The sequence below is a fragment of the Schistocerca serialis genome, chromosome 1 (genome assembly GCF_023864345.2).
Source record: "Schistocerca serialis cubense isolate TAMUIC-IGC-003099 chromosome 1, iqSchSeri2.2, whole genome shotgun sequence".
Classification (NCBI taxonomy): Eukaryota; Metazoa; Arthropoda; class Insecta; order Orthoptera; family Acrididae; genus Schistocerca; species Schistocerca serialis.
In genome coordinates, this window is record NC_064638.1 from 668,465,421 (window position 1) to 668,485,238 (window position 19,818).

Consider the following 19,818-nt stretch of genomic DNA (forward strand, 5'->3'; position numbering starts at 1 on the left):
AATGGTTTCCATTGAGAAGGCGTCATATCGATATGCACCATCTAGCAGAGGAGGATTTCAGAGCTGTGACAGTGGCTGGATGCCAAATACGTACTGGCATTCAAGCATGCAAATCGACATCTAAAAAGGCATGCAAATAACTGTGTATTGCTCGTAGATCGTAGTGCTGGTGACAATATTGCTTGACCTGCGCTACTGTTTACCATATAAGCGACGTGGAGGTGACTATGTGCACATTTCACAGGAGCTGATTTCAAAGTTGCGACAGTGACTAGTTGTTACCAACTAGTGTGCAAGTTTACAACTGTCTCAATATGTGTCAGATCAGCCAGATGACTTTAACCAAATAACTCACAAGATAACAAACAAAGTATAATAACAAAAGCGTGCAAAAGAAAAAAAAAAAAAGAAAACAATGGAAAATCCAGGATGGAATGTAGCAATATAATGAAAGGATAGTTGCTACTCACTATATAGTGGAGACGCTGAGTCAGAGAAAGGCACAACAAACAGACTGTCACACAATTAGCTTTTGGCCAACAAGGTCTTTGCCAAAATTAAACACAGCGCGCGCGTGCGCGCACACACACACACACACACACACACACACACACACACACACACACACACACACACACACACATGACCACAGTTTCTGGCAGCTGGAGCCAGACTGTGAGCAGCAGGGCATTATGGTAGAGACAACCGTGTGGGGGTAAGGAGGCAGGGGCTGGAGGAGAAGGGATAACAAGGTAGGGGTGGGTGATGGTAAAGTGCCACTGGGAGCGTGGAGGGGCAAGGTGGAGCGTGTGGGTAGCTAGGCGCAGTTGAGAGGTCAGTTGGAGGGTGGTGGAGAGAGGAGAAGAGGTTAGTGGAAAAGGAGAGAAGTAGAAAGACTGGGTGCATTGGTGGACTATAGGGCTGTGTAGTGCTGAAATGGGAACAGGGAAAGGGCTAGATGGGTAAGGAGAATGGCTAACAAAGGTTGAGACCAGGAGGGTTGTAGTAACATAAGATACACTGCATGGACAATTCCCACCTCTGCAATTCAGAAAAGCGAGTGTTGGTGAGAGCGATCCATATGGCACAAGCTGTGAAGCAGTCATTGAAATGTAGGACGGTGTGTTTGATGGCATGTTCAGCAACAGGGTGGTCCAGTTGTTTCTTGGACCAGTTTGTCATTGGCTATTCATACAGGCAGACAGCTTGTTGGTTGTCATGCCCACATAGAATGCAGAACAGTAGTTGCAGCTTAGCTTGTAGATCACATGATTGGTTTCACAGGTAGCCCTGCCTTTGATGGGATAGGTGATGTTCTTAACAGGACTGGAGTAGGTGGTGGTGAGAGGATGTATGGGACAGGTCTTGCATCTAGATGTATTACAGCGATATGAGCAATGAGGCAACAGGGTTGGGAGCAGGGGTTGTGTAGGGATGGATGAGGATGTTCTGTAAGTTCAATGGGTGGTGCAATATCACTGTGAGAGGAGTAGGAAGGATAATAGGCAAGACATTTCTCATTTCATGGCACAACAAGAGGTTGTTGAAATCCTGGTAGAGAATGTGATTCACTTGCTCCAGTCCTAGGCGGTCCTGAGTTACAAGGGGACTTCTTCTCTGTGGCCAGATGGTGGGTCTTTGGGAGGTATTTGGTGACTGGAAAGATAAGACAGAGGAGATCTGTCTTTGTACAAGGTTGGAAGGGTAATTACGATCTGTAAAACCCTCAATGAGACCTTCAGTATATTTTGAGAGGGACCACTCATCACTACAGATGGGATGACCATGGGTGGCTAGGCTGCATGGAAGGGACTTCTTGGTATGGAATGGATGGCAGCTGCAGAAGTGGAGGTATCTGCTGATGGTTGATAGGTCTGATGTGGACAGAGGTACTGGTATAGCCATCTTTGAGGTGGAAGCCAAGATTGAGGAAGGTGGCTTGATGGGTTGAGTAGGACTAGGTGAAGTGAATGGGGAAGAAGGTGTGGGCGAGTCACTCCTGGCTTTAGCTTTAGGGGAAAGGGTGCTGCACCCTCTACCCCCTTAGGCTGTACAACAATGTACTGAAAAACATGCCAATGGTCATGGCTCATGCACCAACATAAATAATGCTGGGCAGTAGGCTGGAATCAGTGCCGTACACACCTCTGCTAAGGAACTCATTGGCAGGTGCAGATCGAACAGGGAATACCCAGGTGCCCAAGAAGCTGTGGTAGATATTCAATGGAATGAACTGGAGATGGAACACCTGTGAAACATAAATGCCTCCGCAAATGAGGAAACTGGTGGAAACCACAACAATTTAAAAAATGAGTTCCACTTTCTCCAAGAAATCATCAAAGAGCTGCTCCAAACTCTTTCAAGTGATCTTGTGACAGCAGTGCAGACGGCTCTTGCTGCCAACCACCAACAGACAACATAGATGCACCATGCCTAATACGGTTCATGACCTAACCATATGTGAATGGAATGCATACACCATATATCCCCAGGTAGGAGAGTTCTGGCAGTTCCTTCATGTCAAGGCAATCGACATCTGCCTGATCCGGGAAACCTTCCTAAAATTTCATTTGACACTACACTGATAGGTTTACAGCAGGGGATGGATTGCCATCTACATTAAGACCTTGCTCAAACATCATTTTGTGCAGCTCACACAACTAGCAACAACTGAGGCCACTGCTCTTGCAGTAGAAACAACGTCAGGCCAGATTATGTTCATTTCAGTCTCTACACCACCTGGAAGACCACTAGAACCCAGAGACTTTGAAGCATTGATATCTCTCTGTGGTAAACTTTGTATTGCAGGAGGCTTTAACAAAAAACACACTGAGTGGGACTCAAGGGTAACGATCACCAATAGTTGCTGTCTACTATGCGTAGTTCAGCAGCACAACGCAGTATTTCTAGGGCCATATGACCCAATACACTCCCCAAACAATATACACAGCTATCCTGCCGTGCTCGACATTGCAGTGGTGAGGGGAGTCAGACACCTCACTAGTGCAACAAGATGAGTGGCTTTCTCATTGGACCATATGCCAGTCATTTTAGATACAGACATTGACGGAGACATTGACAGTGAGGAGCCACCAAAATGATGTCACCAGCTAGGGAGGCTAAATTGGGAACAGTTTAGAGAGGACCTGCAAGAGTCTCTTGCTGCCATCCGAGACCCTAATATCGTCAGTGCAGACGAGACACTGTGGCAGCTTACAGTGGGAACACTCTGGGCTGCAGACGCTGTCATGCCTAAGGTTACACAAATGCCTCCTGACAGATCATGTCAGCTCCTTCCTGACATGTTGAAGGCCATTTCAGACAAGAGCAGGCTTTTCCATGAGTGGCAAATTACATGCCACCCTGCCACCAAACGCCATGAAATAGAGGTGACATGGAAAACCACTGAAATCAGGATTGGGAAGGCAAAGCAGACATGTTTCGCATTAAAGATTGCTGTGCCTGGTGACTAACTAAACAATTCTTAAGAAAAGGACACTGCCTTCCTCTGCAAGTCGGACGAGCGGAACCTGATGCCAAGGTCAATGTCTTGGCTGATTGCTTTGTGGACAACTTTACTCCTACAGAGGATGATATAGATGAACAGCACACCAATTGTACAACAACAGCTGCTCGCTTTTCTTGAGGATGATGCAGTAGATGCCATTGAACCCATCACTGAGGAGGAAGGTGATGCCCAACTTTGCTCGCTGAATATCAGAAAGGCTTGTGGCTGTGTCCAAGTGGAAGCTCTTATGTTGAAACAACTCCCGCCTGATGTACTATGACCTATCATGAATGCTTTCAATTACATTCTGCGAACTGGCAATTACCCCTCTGCGTGGAAACATGCAGAGGTGGTTGCCATTCCCAAGCAAGGCTTCCTCAAAACTATTGGCTGATAAGTCTGCTCCATGTTCTATCTAAAGTGTTCAAGCGAATTTACAATGAACAGCTCATGGAGCATGTGGACAGGGAGGGAGCTGATTCCCTCAGAACAGTTCGGCTTCTGGCACGGCCACAGCATGCAACACCAACTACTGCGTGTTGTCGAGAATGCGATGGGAGCCCTGGAACATCGGGAGTACTCAGGGGCAGTACTTCTTGACATCTCCAAGACCTTTGACTGTGTACGGAAGGGGGCTCTCTACAAACTTTTTGCACAGAAGGTTCCAATGCCACACGTAAACTCATTGCATCTTTTCTGCATGACCATATTTTTCACATCTGTGCCGAAAATGGCATCTCAATAAATAGGCCTATATGTGCAGGAGTGTCACTGGGGTGATTCCTTAGCCCCCTACTGTACTCCCTGCACACAGCTGATGTGCCACACTCAGACAGGATATCCCTAGCATTATATGCGGATGACACCACAGTCCTGGAGGATCAACGTCATTTGTCGCCATTTACAGGCAGCATGCAATGTCCTAGGAGCCTGGCTTATGAAATAGCGCCTCAAATTCAACTTTCTGAAAATCCAGCCTCTTGTAATAATGCCCGGTTGAGTGCCCATGGACCTACAGCTGTTGCAAATCATGGGAGGCCCTATCCCCTGGTCTCACACAGCTAAGTATCTACGGGTAACTCTTGATAGGCATCTGACCTGGTGGCTGCACATCCTGGTTTGAAGGCACTTTACCCCCTAATAAATCTGGAATCAATGCTTCCTCCACACTGTGGAATTGCACTATATGTAACACTGATCTGATCAGTGCTAGAATATGCATCCACAGTGTGGGGAAAAGCAGCCAATAGCCATATTTGTCATCTCCATGGGGTGCAAGGGAGAGCTCTGCGGCTCGCCTTGCATGTACCATGGAATTACCCAAGCAGGGCCTCGCATGAGGAATCAGGTATCCCCATGATAAGGGATCGCATAAAACAGATTGCTCGGCAGTTCTATGAAACATTGCGGCAGTCTGACAATTGGCTAGTTTCAAGTCTGGGAAAGCAGCAGCACAGATGATGAACCACCAGGTGGCCCAATCTGCTTTGGCAGTGAGTTAGGCTTAAAACACATGATCAACACTCATGATGCAGAGATGACAAACAGATTAATTAGGTGAAAACAAAATACACTTCAGAGAATGCAGGAACAGTTTCACAAAACATAGCCTGTGCAAAACTGGCAGTTAGGAGTCAAACATGGGCTGCAGGTTGCTCTCCTTATCATTTAGCATTCATGGTGCCATAGCAGCGTTCAAGGAGTCGTAGCACCTGCTCTATTCACCGCCACCACCTATCATCATGGGTATAATTTCCTCCTTTTATTATTTGTTATGTAAGATGTATTGTATACATTAATACATCCCTCTGATTCTATTATATGTTCATATTTCAGTATGATATATGAAGATGGACTAAAACAGACCGACCCAATAACCTAAAAAAACAAAAACACAACTTGTGGTTGTGAGTGTTTATGTTCATTTTAAATTTTGTTGAATTGTATTGGATATAAAATTTACAGTTCGTTGACGTTATATCTCTTATCTATTTTAAAATCAGTAGGTGCCAGGCCACCATTTACATTTGGTCCACATAAAATATTTCATTGATTTTCACATCATATCAAAATGCATATTTTAATACTTCATCACCAATAACAAAGTTTCAATTTACGTTTGTCACAAAAACTAGCTTGAAGATTACGTAAGTATGGTGTTAAATCTGACTTTGAGAAATAATCTGTAAAAGCTTTTCCTTCTTCATTCTTTGAAGTAATTTGTTATAGTGTTATAGTTATCACTATGAACTTGATTAATTCTTTCATTAAGATGTGTTGCAGTGACACAGTTATTAAGTTGTATTCAAATACTTATATATTTAGGTTTTGGAACATACTCTTTTTCTAAGTATTGTTTAGTAACTGCATCATAATGATATGTAGGATCATTTATATCTACTAGTCTTCAGCCTTTAAAGTCAATTTAACCTTTAGTTGCTTTAAATATTACTTAATTCTTTCTGAAATTGTTGATTATGGAACAGATGTAAGACCATTGCTATGGGGCGGCACAGGACTTTCAGTGAACAGAGTATCAGTGTCTTTGGGAAGCTGGAATCGAATTTGATGGTAATGGTATTTTCAGACTTGCAGAATGATGGGAAAAATGTATGCAAAGAAATGAGTCTGGGTTGAAAAGTAACAGAAAGTAAGTAGATTAAGATTGACACAAAGTAAGTACCTTAAGATGCTGTACCTTGTTTGTTTAAGAAATAAAGATTAAAAATTGTTACTCATTACTTTCAGTAAGGCCCTCATAATTTCAGTTCCAAAGAAGGTAGGTGGTGACAGGTGTGAATACTACCAAACCCTCAGTTTGATAAGTCGTGGTTACAAAATATTGGCATAAATTATTTACAGAAGAATGGTAAAAGCTGGCAGAGGTCAGCCTCAAGGTAACTCAGTTTGGATTCCAGAGAAATGAAGGAACACATGAAGCAGTAGTCATGATATGACTTATCCTACAAGATTAGCTGAAAAGAGGCCAACCTACATTTGTAGCATTTATAGATTTACAGTAAGGTTTTGACAATGTCGGCTGGACTACATTCTTCAAAATTTGAAGGTAGTGAGGATAAAATAGAAGGAATGGAAGATTATTGACAACTTGTATGGAAATCAGACTGCTATTATATCAGTCAAAGAGCATGAAAGAGAAGCAGTGGTTGTGAAGGGAGTAAAACAGTGTAGTAACCTATCCCGTTGTTACTGAGTCTGTACACTGAACAAGCAACAAAGGACATCAGGGAGAAATCTGGAAAGAGAATTTAAGTTCATGGCGAAGAAATAAAAGCTTCATGGTTTCCTGATAACATTGAATTCTGTCAGAAACAGCAAATGATTAGGTAGAGCAGCTGAACGGAGAGATGAACACCAACAAAACTAAAATACAGGTGACAGCATAATCAAATTAAATCAAGCAATTCAGAGGGAATTAGGTTAGGAAATGAGCAATTAAAAGTAGTACACGAGTTTTGCTATTTGGGCGGCAAAATAACTGATGATGGCTCAAGTAGAAAAGACATAAAATTTAGCCTGGCAATAGAGAGAAAAGCATTTCTGAAAAACAGGAATACATTAAGACCCAATATTGCTGTAAGCATTAGGAAGCCTTTTCTGATGGTAATGGAGGGAAGAGAGTGTGTGGGAGGGGGATGGGGGGACAGGGAGGGTGGGGGGTGGGGGGTGGGGTGGGGGGAGGTCACAAACTGTAGAGGGAGACCAAGACTAGTTTATTAAGCAGGTTCAAATGGGATTACATTGTGGTATTTATGTAGAGATGAAGAGGATTGTAAGGTCAAAATAGCACGAAGAGCTGTATCAGACCAGACTTCCAACTTAAGATCATAATACAAGCACAACTATAAAGAGCAATCAAAAAGTTTCCATTTTGAGGCTGTACAGTCCAGAATCAGGATGCCAATCAGGGAAAACTGCCGTGAGCATTAAGGAAGTCATCCCACCATTGCATCAGGTTGAAGATACCTGTTTCGTAAAACACCATGTCCTTCTGTGTGAAGAAGTCCCTAACTTCTGCCCATCCTCAAAAGACACGAATTGTTGTCCCTTCAAGGCCTTTTTAAGAATCTGAAGGTGTAGTAATCACATGGTAACAGATGAGGACTATATGGGGAGTGGGGGTGCTTGAGTGTCTCCCACTTGAGTTGGTGTGACCCGTGTGTTAACGAAATTTGCAATACTGAGACGTTTGTTGTCATGAAGCAGCAGCACTCGTCGCAGTTTTCCTCAATATGATTTTCGACAGACACGCTGCCCCAAACACATTTGTCATTCCTCTGATGGATGTCTAATGACGTTCATCCTTCAGTGTCCAAGGAAGGAATAACAGGATGTTGGTACCGTTTGCGCACATTTTGTGATAATGTTGCCTCAGTTCACATTTCTAGATTAACTGTTTTCATGTTGTAAAGACACGAATGTTACACTAATCCCTTTCTACATGTTGTTGCCTACATAACTGCTTTGGAGTCATACTACATTGCATATACGCTGCAGCAACACCCTAAAATGGGATCTTTTTGGTCACCCCTTATAGAAAAAAAACCTGTCTCATGAAGCATCAATCAATGTTTACACACAGCAAAGCTCAGTATAGCTTCATCTTTTGGGCACTACAGCCTTCAACACAATGTTCAGATTGCAGCAGAGATCCAAAGAAAGAGACCTGTAATGAACCAATCTAGTATAAGGTATGTAACTTTGGTAACAATTTTGTCATTTTCTTATGCCTTTTAATTTATTTTTCTCTTTGAGTCCCTGCAGACTATGCTGTGGCAACTGAAATTTTGAGCAGGCTGACAACGGTTAGTTAACTCTGTGTCAGAAACGAGTGGTTCAAGATGATTGTGGAAATTATTGGTACAAATACTTGTATGTGTGCTTACATAACTACAGAATGAGATGGGCTCATGACAATAGTGCGGTGAAGAGAGTAGAGGGGAGGGGGGCATCCAAAAGGGCTACAGAATGAGAAGATTGTAGGATTGTTCTACTGGCTTTAACAAATAAACAAATGGCAACGACAGAAACTCAGGCACAAGTTACAGGCAGAATGTCACCTTGAACTGTCAAAGCAGAATATGAAGAGCTGGGTTGAAATCTTGACCTGCCAAGTGTTGTTTACTGCTGACACCTGATGCAACACCACAAGCACTTGCATGGTGTACAGCGAGAGTCAGTGGGACATTGAGGGATATTTTGTGGTGTTCAGCAATAAGTCTCATTTCTGTTTGTGGTGTTCAATTGATGCTAAAATGCCTGTAGACAACCTGGTAGCAATGGTTCTCAGTACCTGTATCTCTCCAACTCTTGGAATCATGATGTAGGGAGCCATTACAAACGACAACAGGACTGATTTGGTATTTTGTGAAGGAAGGCAGGATTCTTGCCAGTATGTGACAATGGTAAACCCCAATGTCACACCCATCATGACCAGGATACCAAATGATGTGTGCCAACCCCCCCACCCCCACTGCAGTTAAAAACACAAATGCCTAGATGATATTCAGAGCCTGTTTGCTTCCATGCCACAACTTATACATGAATGAAATTGTGCCTATGGTGGTCATCTCATACTGGTGTACATCTACATACATACTCTGCAAGCCACTGTTCAGTGCATGGTGGAGGGTACCCTGTACCACAACTAGTCGTTTCCTTTCTTGTTCCACTCGCAGGTAGAGTGAGGGAAAAACAACTGCCTCTGTATGAGCCCTAATTTCTTGTATTTATCTTTATGGTTCCTATGTGAAATGTATGTTGGCAGCAGTAGGATTGTTCTGCAGTGAGCTTCAAATGCTGGTTCCCTAAGCTTTCTCAGTAGTGTTCTTTGAAATGAATGTCTTCTTTCCTCCAGGGATTCATACTTGAGCTCCCAAAACATATCCGTAACACTTGCATTCTAATGGCTGATGCAGCCAGGAATTCCTGGTTGCCTAGCGGGTGGTATCATATGGACTATCAGCATGGGATTGGCTGCTTACTGCTGTCAAGCTGCCTAGTGTGCAGAGGCCCTTAAGGCTCATTTCATAATCACTCTGTTGTTTTTCCAAGTGCTGACAAATACATTGAACTTTGTTACATTCTGCATCTACATAAATACTCCACAAATTGCTGTGAAGCACATGGCAGAGGATACTTAGCACTATGCAGCATGTTAATGATTCTTCCAGTCCCAATCGCATATTCTAAGATGGGATGTGCCAAGATTTGTGAGCAATCTTCTTTGTCGACTGATTATATTGTTTGCAGTATCCTGCCAATGAAATGAAGTCTGCCACCTGCCTTCCCTCCAGTTCAATGTTCAAATGTGTGTGAAATCTTATGGGACTTAACTGCTAAGGTCATCAGTCCCCAAGCTTACACACTACTTAACCTAAATTATCCTAAGGACAAACACACACACCCATGCCCGAGGGAGGATTCGAACTTCCGCTGGGACCATCCCTCCCTTTCAGTCTTTCTGATCCTTCCATTCCATACCTCTGTAAACTGTTACTCACAGCTGCCTGTATGAGTTAGCTGATACTAATTGTGATTCATTGATGTTGTAATCATAGGACATTTGTTTTCAGAGTTTTGTGAAGTGTACAATTCAAGATGTGTGAACATTCAGAACAAGTTACCAATCTTTATATCACTTTGAAACCTTATCAACATCTCACAGGATATTTGTACAGCTTCTTCTCTCTCTCCAGATATTGCTTCCTTATAGACAACTGTATCATCTATGAAAAGTCCAGTGTTACTATTAATATTGTCTGCTGTGTAATAAATAAACAACATGAATCACAAGGATTCCAACACACTACCCTAGGTAATACCTGAAGTTAATTCTGCTTCTGTTGATGACATCTGATATAACATGCTACGTCTTGCCCACCAAGAAATCTTCACTCAAGTCACAAATTTTGTTTGAGATCCCACATAACTGTACTTTTGTTAAATAATTGTTGGTGTGGTACCAACTGAAGTGTTTTTTGGTAGTCAAGAAATCCAGCATACACCTGAATGCCTTGATCCCTGGCTTTCATAATGTCATGTGAGAAATGTGCAACATGGGTATGCAAGATCGATGTTTTTGGAACTCATTCTTGTTGGAATGGAGCTTATTCAGTTCAGAACCTCTCAGTATATTTAAACTTTAAATATGTTCTAGATTCAATGACAGATGAACATCAATGAGATTGGACACTAACTTTTGCAGATCACTTCTGCTACCCTTCTTCTAGAATCTATGCTTCCTTCTTGTCACTGATACACTTCTTTTGTTGAAGGGATTTATGGTATAAGGGGTGATCACAAAGTTTCTATTTTAAGACTGTAAAGACCACAAACAGTACCCCAACCAGGAAAAATCACCGTAACCATTGAATCAATCATCCCGCCGAAACACCATTTGGTAAAATACTGCATTCTGCTGCGTGAAGAAATCCATAATTGCTTACTACATATCCTTGTCTGACCGGAATTGTTGGCCCTTGAAGGCCTTTTTAAGGGACCGAAGGAATGATAATCACAAGGGGAGAGACTGGGACTACAGGGTGGGTGCTCAAGTATCTTCCACTTGAGTTGGAATAACTTTGGTGTGTTATGATATTTGCGATATGGGGATGTGTATTATTATGAAACAGCAGCACCCCTTGTTGCACAGAGCTGGGCACACCATTCCACAACAGTGGTTTTTGACAGACATGCTGTCCCATACAAATTCTTCACTCTCCAGTGGATGTCTACCAGTGTTTGTCCTTTGGCAGCCAAGAAAAGAATAACAGCAAGCATGCTCCTGTTTGGATGCATTTGGTAATAACATTGCCATAGCTCACATTTACATTTTTACAGCATACAGGTTGGAAAGAGCCGAATGCCAAATTAGTCCCTTGTATACCCACATCGGAGATACGCTACACGGCATATAAACTGCAGCAACATCCTCAAATGGTACTTTTTGAATGCCCTTACGTATTATAGTTAAAATGGGAACTACCTAGTTAAAATGGGAACTACCTCAGCTGCAAATTCTGTTTTGATAGGGGTCATGAATCTGGTGTCGGAAGGCATGGAAGTTGAATGTACGCCAGTGGGTATGGACCTGGATACCCACTAGAGGGTCTCTGTAATCCGGCATGTGCCTCACAGGAATGAGGATGGCTCAATACAGCCCACTGTGTATGCGTCCAAGATGCTATACCCTATAAAGAGGAACTATTCTCAGATTGAGAAAGAGGCTCTGGTGATTGCATTTGCAGTTCAAAAGTTTCACATCTATCTGTTTGGGACAAAGTTCACTCTCCTCATGGATCACAAACCTCTGGTTACACTGGAAAAAAAATGGAAATGATCTATGGCATTGTAGGCCGGGAGGCCCCATTCGGGGGAGTTGGGCCGCTGTATTGCAAGTCCTTTTTAGTTGACGCTACTTCGGCGACTTGCGAGTCAAGGATGATGAAATGATGATGAAGGACACACAACAGCCAGTCTCTTGCCGGTAATCGAACCCGGGCCCCCTGCATGGTAGGCGGTGATGCTACCGCTACGCTACGCTATAGAGGCGGACTTTGGTTAGCCTATTCAGCCCACATACACACACATCTCCCAGAGCGGCACTGGGCGCCATTCTTACACAGTTTCACTTACGTTATCCAATATAAGCCCACCTCTCAACACTCCAATGCAGATGCCTTGTCACATCTCCCCTCGAGCCCTGATCTCGAGTTCAACCAGCAGGAAGTCCTCTGCTTTCACATTATACAGCCCGCCAAGATACACTGGATGGATTTCCCATCAGGCTGCACACATTGCCTCTGCCAACACCAGGATCCATTCCGACCAAGTTCTCCACTACGTGACCCATGGTTTGCCCACCTATCTGACTCGCCAGTTGAAAATTGAATTCAGTCCCTAGTGGCACCTCTCACATAGGCTCTCGGTTGTGGCGGGTGTCCTGTTGGCCGAGGAGGCTGATGCCCATCGGATGATCATCCCACCCGATTTGTGCCACCACGTCCTATGCTTGCTACACTGCGGACAATGGGGGATGCACTGTATGAATGTGTTGACTTGCTGGCATGTGTATTGGCCCGGCATCCATGGTGATGTGATTACATGGCGTGTGTCACCAGGCCAACCTTTTGCAATCATTTTCACCCTGGCCCAAGCCTTGCCAGTCCTGGGACCACATCCATCTTGATTTTGTGGGCTCATTCTTGGGATCGAAGTGGTTACTCATTGTGGATGCATACTCCAGCTACCTGTATGTGGTGTGCACAGCATCCACCATGACATGCCACACTCACGGCCTTGGCCCAGGTTCTTGCCATAGAAGGCCTGCACCATACATTGCTCTCCAATAATTGCCACCAGTTCATGGCAACCTCCTTCCATGCATCCTGTGAGCCCAACTGTATCAAACACATCTGCACCCCTCTGTTCCATCCATTCTCCAATGGCATCACAGAACGACTGGTCAGGACATTTAAACAACTGACAAAAGCAGTCGAATCCTTTGCTTCCATGTCAGCCCTCACCTTATTCCTGAACCCTTATCACACCACGCCAATTGATGGTCATACTCTGGTTGAATTCCTCCATGGGCAGCAACTACTGACCCTGCTCCATCTGCTGATACCATTGCCTTCTGAGCCCCACTTCTGACCCTCTCAATACTACACCCCAGGCTCGGTCGTGTGGGCCTGCTCATTTGGGGGCAAGGCTGCTTGGACTCCCACCACAGTAGGCACGAACACCATGGGTGGTGTGTGATGTTGGTACAGACAGAAGGGGCTCGAGCACCACCACCATAACCAACTCCTGCCACGTACCCCTTCGTGGCACCTCACATCCCCCAACCCCCACCTCCTTCTGGTGTGCACGAGGCCTCAGTCTGCCCCATTGTCAATGGTTCCTTGCAAGCACACCAGGACTCCTCCCCCCATCCTCAAGGATCGGAGACGCTGTGTGATGTCCTGCCCTCTGGTGACTTTTGATGGATTCCACGGACTGCCCTCCCAACCCACCACTGGCAGTCAACAACACAAGAGTCTCCCTCCATTCCCACCTTCTGCCCACCATGACACCAGCTGGGGCGTTTCCACCCCTACGCACAGGTTTTTGGGGGGAGGGATCTGGTGTCGGAAGGTGCGGAAGTTGAATGCGTGCCAGAGGGTATGGACGTGGATACCCACTATGGGTTTCTGTGCTCCGGCACACGCCTGCACTGCAAGCCTCGGCTTGTGAGTGCACCACTCTTCGTACCGCGTGATGTCCACCGCCAATCGCGTTTCCTGCGGCCATGTATTTAGGCAGCCGTGTGGTGCTACCCCAGAAGTCTGGTACTCGCCATAGTTCGCCTGTGCATCTCGGCCGTACTGCGTTCAGTTCTGTGTGTTGAGATACATACTGTCGTTGTTTGGAGTGTTTCTGCATTGTTGTTGTCTTGCCATGTTTATCACCTCAGTTCTTGCTTGCTTGCCCCATGTTGTGTCCTGGTTGGTCATAGCATCTGTCAACCCCTACTTGTTCGTCTGTCCTGTCTGTTCATTGTTAGCGATACCGCCTGGCGGCTTCGTGTCTCCATTCTTTGCTGTGCACTGCTCATCGTCACTTGTGTCTATAACAATGAATTGTTCTGCTACATACATATCTATCCCAGTGCATGATCAGCTGTTCCCATAAGCTCTACCACACTGCCTCTAAATACTCCTGCCCAGAGGTATGACATAACTGTCTCTTTATCTAGCCTACTCAATATATAAATCTTTCTACATGTTTTCGATTCCTTTTGTAGTTTGGAATTAATACATCATCTCTAGAGATAATTCTTTTTAATGCGCATTTCATACTGCACATTTGTGCTACATTCTGCACTGGCATGAGAGATAAATTTCCTCCTAAGAATACCTTTTGATTTCATTCACTGTGCAAGTATAAGCCACAAGGGGCCCCTACGCACCATTGCCTTCTGAGCCCCACTTCCGACCCTCTCAACGCTACACCCTGAGCTTGACCGCATGGGCCCGCTCATGTGGGGGCAAGGCTGCTTGGACTCCCACCACAGTACGTGCAAACCATGGGTGGTGTGTGATGTTGGTACAGGCAGAAGGGGCTTGAGCACCACCACTATTGAAGTATTTCTGCATTGTTGGTACAGACAGAAGGGGCTCAAGCACCACCACCATAACCAAATCCTGCCACGTACCCCTTCGTGGCACCTCATGTCCCCCAACCCCCGCTTCCTTCTGGTGTGCACAAGGCCTCAGTCTGCCCCATTGCTGACGGCTGATGGCTCCTTGCAGGCAACCAGCACTCCTTCCCCCATCCTAATGGATTGGAGACCCTACGCACAGGTGGGGTGTGGGCCCGCTCATGTGGGGGCAAGGCTGCTTGGACTCCCGTCACAGCAGGCGCAAACCATGGGTGGTGTGTGATGTTGGTACAGACAGAAGGAGCTCGAACACCATGGGTGGTGTGTGATGTTGGCACAGACAGAAGGGGCTCGATCACCAGGAGGCGGGGTTGGGCTACATGAGGAGCCATGAAGAGGTTCGTGGCAGGAGTTGGTTATGGTGGTGGTTCTCAAGTTCCTTCTGTCTGTACCAACAATGCAGAAACACTCCAATGGTGGTGGTGCTCAAGCCCCTTCTGTCTGTACCAACATCACACACCACCCGTGGTTTCCGCATACTGTGGCGGGAGTCTAAGCAGCGCAAATTAGCAAACAGTATGCAAGGTATTGTTTTCAAATTTTCTTAAAATAAAAATATGGGGCAGCATAAGTATGATTTCAGAAGGAAGATGTAAATGACACAGCATGCTGACAGCGGTGTCACACTGCAGGTTGATTGCATCTGTTTATCACAGTTTATTATGTTCTTATATATTTTGTCCCAAATATGCAAAATATGTCATTTCTTGTAACATTCAGCAACTACAACTGTACAATAATTACTGACAAAAGATTTATGTTTAAAAGGCTTTTAATCTCAAATACAAAAAATTGTAACAATTTAAAACAAGTATAAAATTGTGTGCCAAGTGCACTAACGTTTACTTTTTTTCTTTGGATTAACTGTTTCTTCTGAACCTTTCCTCTTATCCAGATCATCTTTTGATATACTCAAGCCAGGTATCTGAAAGTAAAATAAAATTAGAATTATTTTAATATGAAGAATGGCATTAGATTTATGAATATGAATGAAAAGTATTTGTAGAGAGAATGCAAATGAATGGTATCAATCATACTTATAGGTAGAGGCCTTTCCAAATAATACTGACTGTGCAGATAAAAGCCAACACAATCCACATATCAGAGGATGTAATTGCAGATATCCACAACAGTAGTTACTTTGAGGTTAAAAGTTGAAGAATGCTGTCAGTTTTATTATTTACATCTATTTTTACATCACATGCAACCAACACTGAAAAGGAGTTACGCATAACACAAAACCTTAAATTGCATACCACATTCATTTCACTGTCTTCTAAATATGGTAAGAAAAATTCTGCTAGAATGTAAATAATTTATGAATAAAGAAGATCATTCACTAGCTAGCAGAAGTGTTGACTCATAGACAAGAACACAAAAAGAATGAAAACTTGCTAGTTTTTGGAAAAATCCTTTGACAGGATAAAGAACACACACACACACACACACACACACACACACACACACACACACACACACAGATTACATATCTATTTAAGTGCATTCAAATGAATATATAATTCTGTATCATATTCTTAGCTAATCTGGAGGAATCATTCAAAAAAATACCCCAGAGCAGCCAAGGCAGCTCTGCTTAGATCCCTTCTGTGTGAACATCATGGTGCAATATTCATCTAAAATACTGGAAGATATGAGCTCAAAATAGTAAGAGTTGTGTACACTTATTTCAGGAACTCCAGAAATATAACAACTTCGGGCTGCCTGGTCAACCACAATGAAAAATACTCCACTCTTGCTCAAGGGCACTAATTTGTTTCACACCCAAAGCCCACTGATCTTGCTTCTCATGGATAAGTTTTCAAAATTAATTTCATTTGCGAGTGAGCAATGGTATGGCACTTCAGTAAACTACTGCGAAGATAAAACATTAAATGCGCATTACAATATGAGGACTTATTCTGAGACAGTATGTTGCAGCCCACCAACATTAGCACAAAGGTTGGCCATTGGGCTATAAATGATGATTGCTGCCGATTTGAGCCCTTCACAATGTTCACAGCCCGAAGTCCAAAAATAAAGAAGACCTCAGTGAGCCATTCACAAAAATCAAGGTGTAGCCATTCAAAGTTTTTGTAAAATTAGAGCAAAAGGGGTTGTTGTGGCACATGAATGAGTCATTTAAACTGTATACAACATTGAGCACTCTAGCCTTCAGCTCTCTCAGATGTTATGATCAAGAAAACACATCACATAAAATTTTCTCAGTGAATTTGTCACATCAAATTGGTGCTTTTGACAATAGCCTCTAATGACAGTCAAAGGGATTATGGGATTCACTGATGTAAATGTTGTAATGGAGCCCCAGTGTCCAGAGGATTAGTCTTAGCAAACATGAGATTCAAAGCATATATGCTCACCTCTAAGAAAAGTAATATTCCACGTGGATGTGCTATAGCTATACAATGAACCCCATTCACACCATTTCACACTGCTACATTGCACAACAGCAGTACATTAAGTACAGAAATCACAAAAAGTTGTTGGTGACTGAGTCCAAGAACCTGTTTGAGCAAACATGGATTCTTGTCCACACTCAAATCATAGGCTGTGGAAATTAGAATTGGCAGTAACATCTTCAGTACAGATATCACCTATGAACTCAGCAATACTTGGAAGCAACGCTTGATAGTTAGAAAGCAATATATGCACCATGATGAGAACAATGATGTGGATGAATTATCATCATTGACACCAATGAAATCTCTTATCAGAGTGGGCATTTTCATCTGTGGATTCCTGTCATCTCTTTGACCTTCAGTTGCTTTTCTGAAGAAGATGATAAAGGATATTTTCAAAGAGAACATTTTTCTGAAACAAAAGCATTATCAGATACTTTGTGATGATGTATGTATAATGTAACATGAGGCCTACCAATTTCCCTGTAATTCCAAAAGAAAGAGTGATGAGCAGTAAGGCTCAAAGAGGAGCAAAACACTGCTAAATTGACTACATGTAATAAGCATTATACTTACTCTTTCCTGTGGCCTTTGAGCTATTAACTTGATAACAAAGACAGTCACACTTAACACCAATGGGAATTCAATAATGGAAAACCTGCTCAAGTAGTTGCCGCAGAATAATTATGCATCCATGTAGTGGCTTAGCCTTTTTTGGGGTAGAAGAATATGCCTACCAGATGGTGTCAGCATGAAAATACTACAGTATAGCCACTACCAACAAGTTATTGAGCATGAATTCCAAAACCCAGAGAAGGTCTTAGTTGATGACCACATACAATCAAGAGATTTCCTGTGACTTCCTGATGTGATGACAATATGCAGGCTACAGAGGAATATATGGTCATTTCCTAGTTTTAAAAGCAGGATAAAACTGCCTCTACTCACAACTTAATACTGTCGGTCACTTAAATCTCAGTAAAAGGTGCATCAAGTTTTAGATGCCACAACATATATTAATATATGTGACCAGATAAAAAAATCTACTCACCAAGCAATGGCAGGAGAACATACATATAAAAAAAAGTTTTAGGACAGATTTAGTCTCTCGCGACCCAGAATTCTGGATGACTTTTCTGAACTTTAACCCTTTTCCTAAACCTTTCCAGTCCTATTTCTTTACTCCTCTTCTTTCCCCTTCAACTCTTCTGCCACAAGCTTGCACAGTACATAAAACCTTGTTTTCATATGTGTGTTCTCCTGCCTCTACTTGGTGAGTAGATTTTTTATTTATCCAATTACATTATATTGTCAAAAATTGATTATTTTCATTGTTATAAATATATGTGATGTGTGATCCAGTGTTGAATGTCGTGTCTCAGATAATTCCAATTCCATTCTTCGTACAGAAAAGCAGCGGTTATATGCCTAATTATTCTGTATATCTGAAAACTTAATTGGGACTGCAATTCAATAGCTGGAAAAGGATGAGAATGAAAAGTAGTAGGAGAGCATGGAGCAATGGTATAGAATAAAAGGTGAAGCTGCCCCCCAGAATTTTGCAGAGGGCATAATTGAATTATTGCTAATGGAAAAGACCTAGAGACACTAGAAGGTTTCAGATATATTACATAATAGTAAGGCAGAGGCTCTGAAACCATGATTTTAAACTTCAAAGCCTTTCAAAAGATAAATTGGACTCTAAACATAATTTATTGACTATGAACAGGAGATCAAAACTAAAGAAATCACAGATAGGTAAGAAATTAAGAAGATAGGATCTGCATAGATTGGAAGATACAGAGGCTGTTGAGAGTTTCAAAAATAACATTAGGCAGCAATTTACTGAACAGGGGAAAGGAATGCAACAAATGATGATCAAATATGCAAAATGATGAGGTACAGTAAAAATCTTTGGATACTGAATTTAATTAATGAAAGGACAAAATATGAAGCATGCAAAAGGGAACGCAGATGTTTAAAAATGGGATTGTCAGGAAGAGCAAAATGGCAAAGCAGGAATGGCTGGAAGAGAAATGCAAGCTTGTAAAACCATTTATGACTATAAGAAAGAAAGATGTCACCTATAGGAAACTTATAGAGACCTTTGGAGGAAAGGAAACCACTTGTATGAATATTAATAGCTCAATAGCATACCCATGCTAGGCAGAGAAGGGAAAGCTGAAGGGTGGAAAGAATATATAGAGAGTCTGCACAAGAGAAATGAATTTCAAGAGCATATTACATAAAGTGACGGGTAAGTAGTTTTACATAAGAATGGAAAAATGGGTAGAAGCCAACCTCAGGGAAGATCAATTTCAGTTCCAGAGAAAAGTAGAAACACATGAGGAAATACTGACAAACAAAATACCGCATCCCCCCCCCCCCCCCCCCCTTTTTTCCCATTGACAGATAGGCTGCAGAAAGGAAAACCTACATTTACAGCATTTGTAGATTTAATGAATGATTTTGGCAGTGTTGGTTGGAACACACTCTTTGAAAGTCTGAAGGCAGTTGGGATAAAATATAGACAGTGGTTATCTACCAGTTCAACAGGAAACAGGCTGAACTTGGTGTGTTAAAGGACATGAAAGGAAAGTAATGGTTAAGAACGAATTGTGGCAGAGTTGTAGCCTATCATTGATGTTATTCAATTTTTACACTAAGGA

At 42.9% G+C, this 19,818-nt stretch overlaps 1 protein-coding gene across 1 annotated transcript in view; it reads right to left on the bottom strand.

Moving 5' to 3' along the window:
- Positions 1-15,478: 15,478 nt before the first annotated feature.
- Positions 15,479-19,818, bottom strand: part of LOC126479936 (exosome complex exonuclease RRP44) — a 148,386-nt gene continuing 144,046 nt past the window's right edge. The window contains exon 19 of the mRNA XM_050103826.1: positions 15,479-15,657. Coding sequence (XP_049959783.1) covers positions 15,568-15,657 — 90 coding nt within the window. The 3' untranslated portion in view covers positions 15,479-15,567. The remainder of the gene's footprint in view (positions 15,658-19,818) is intronic.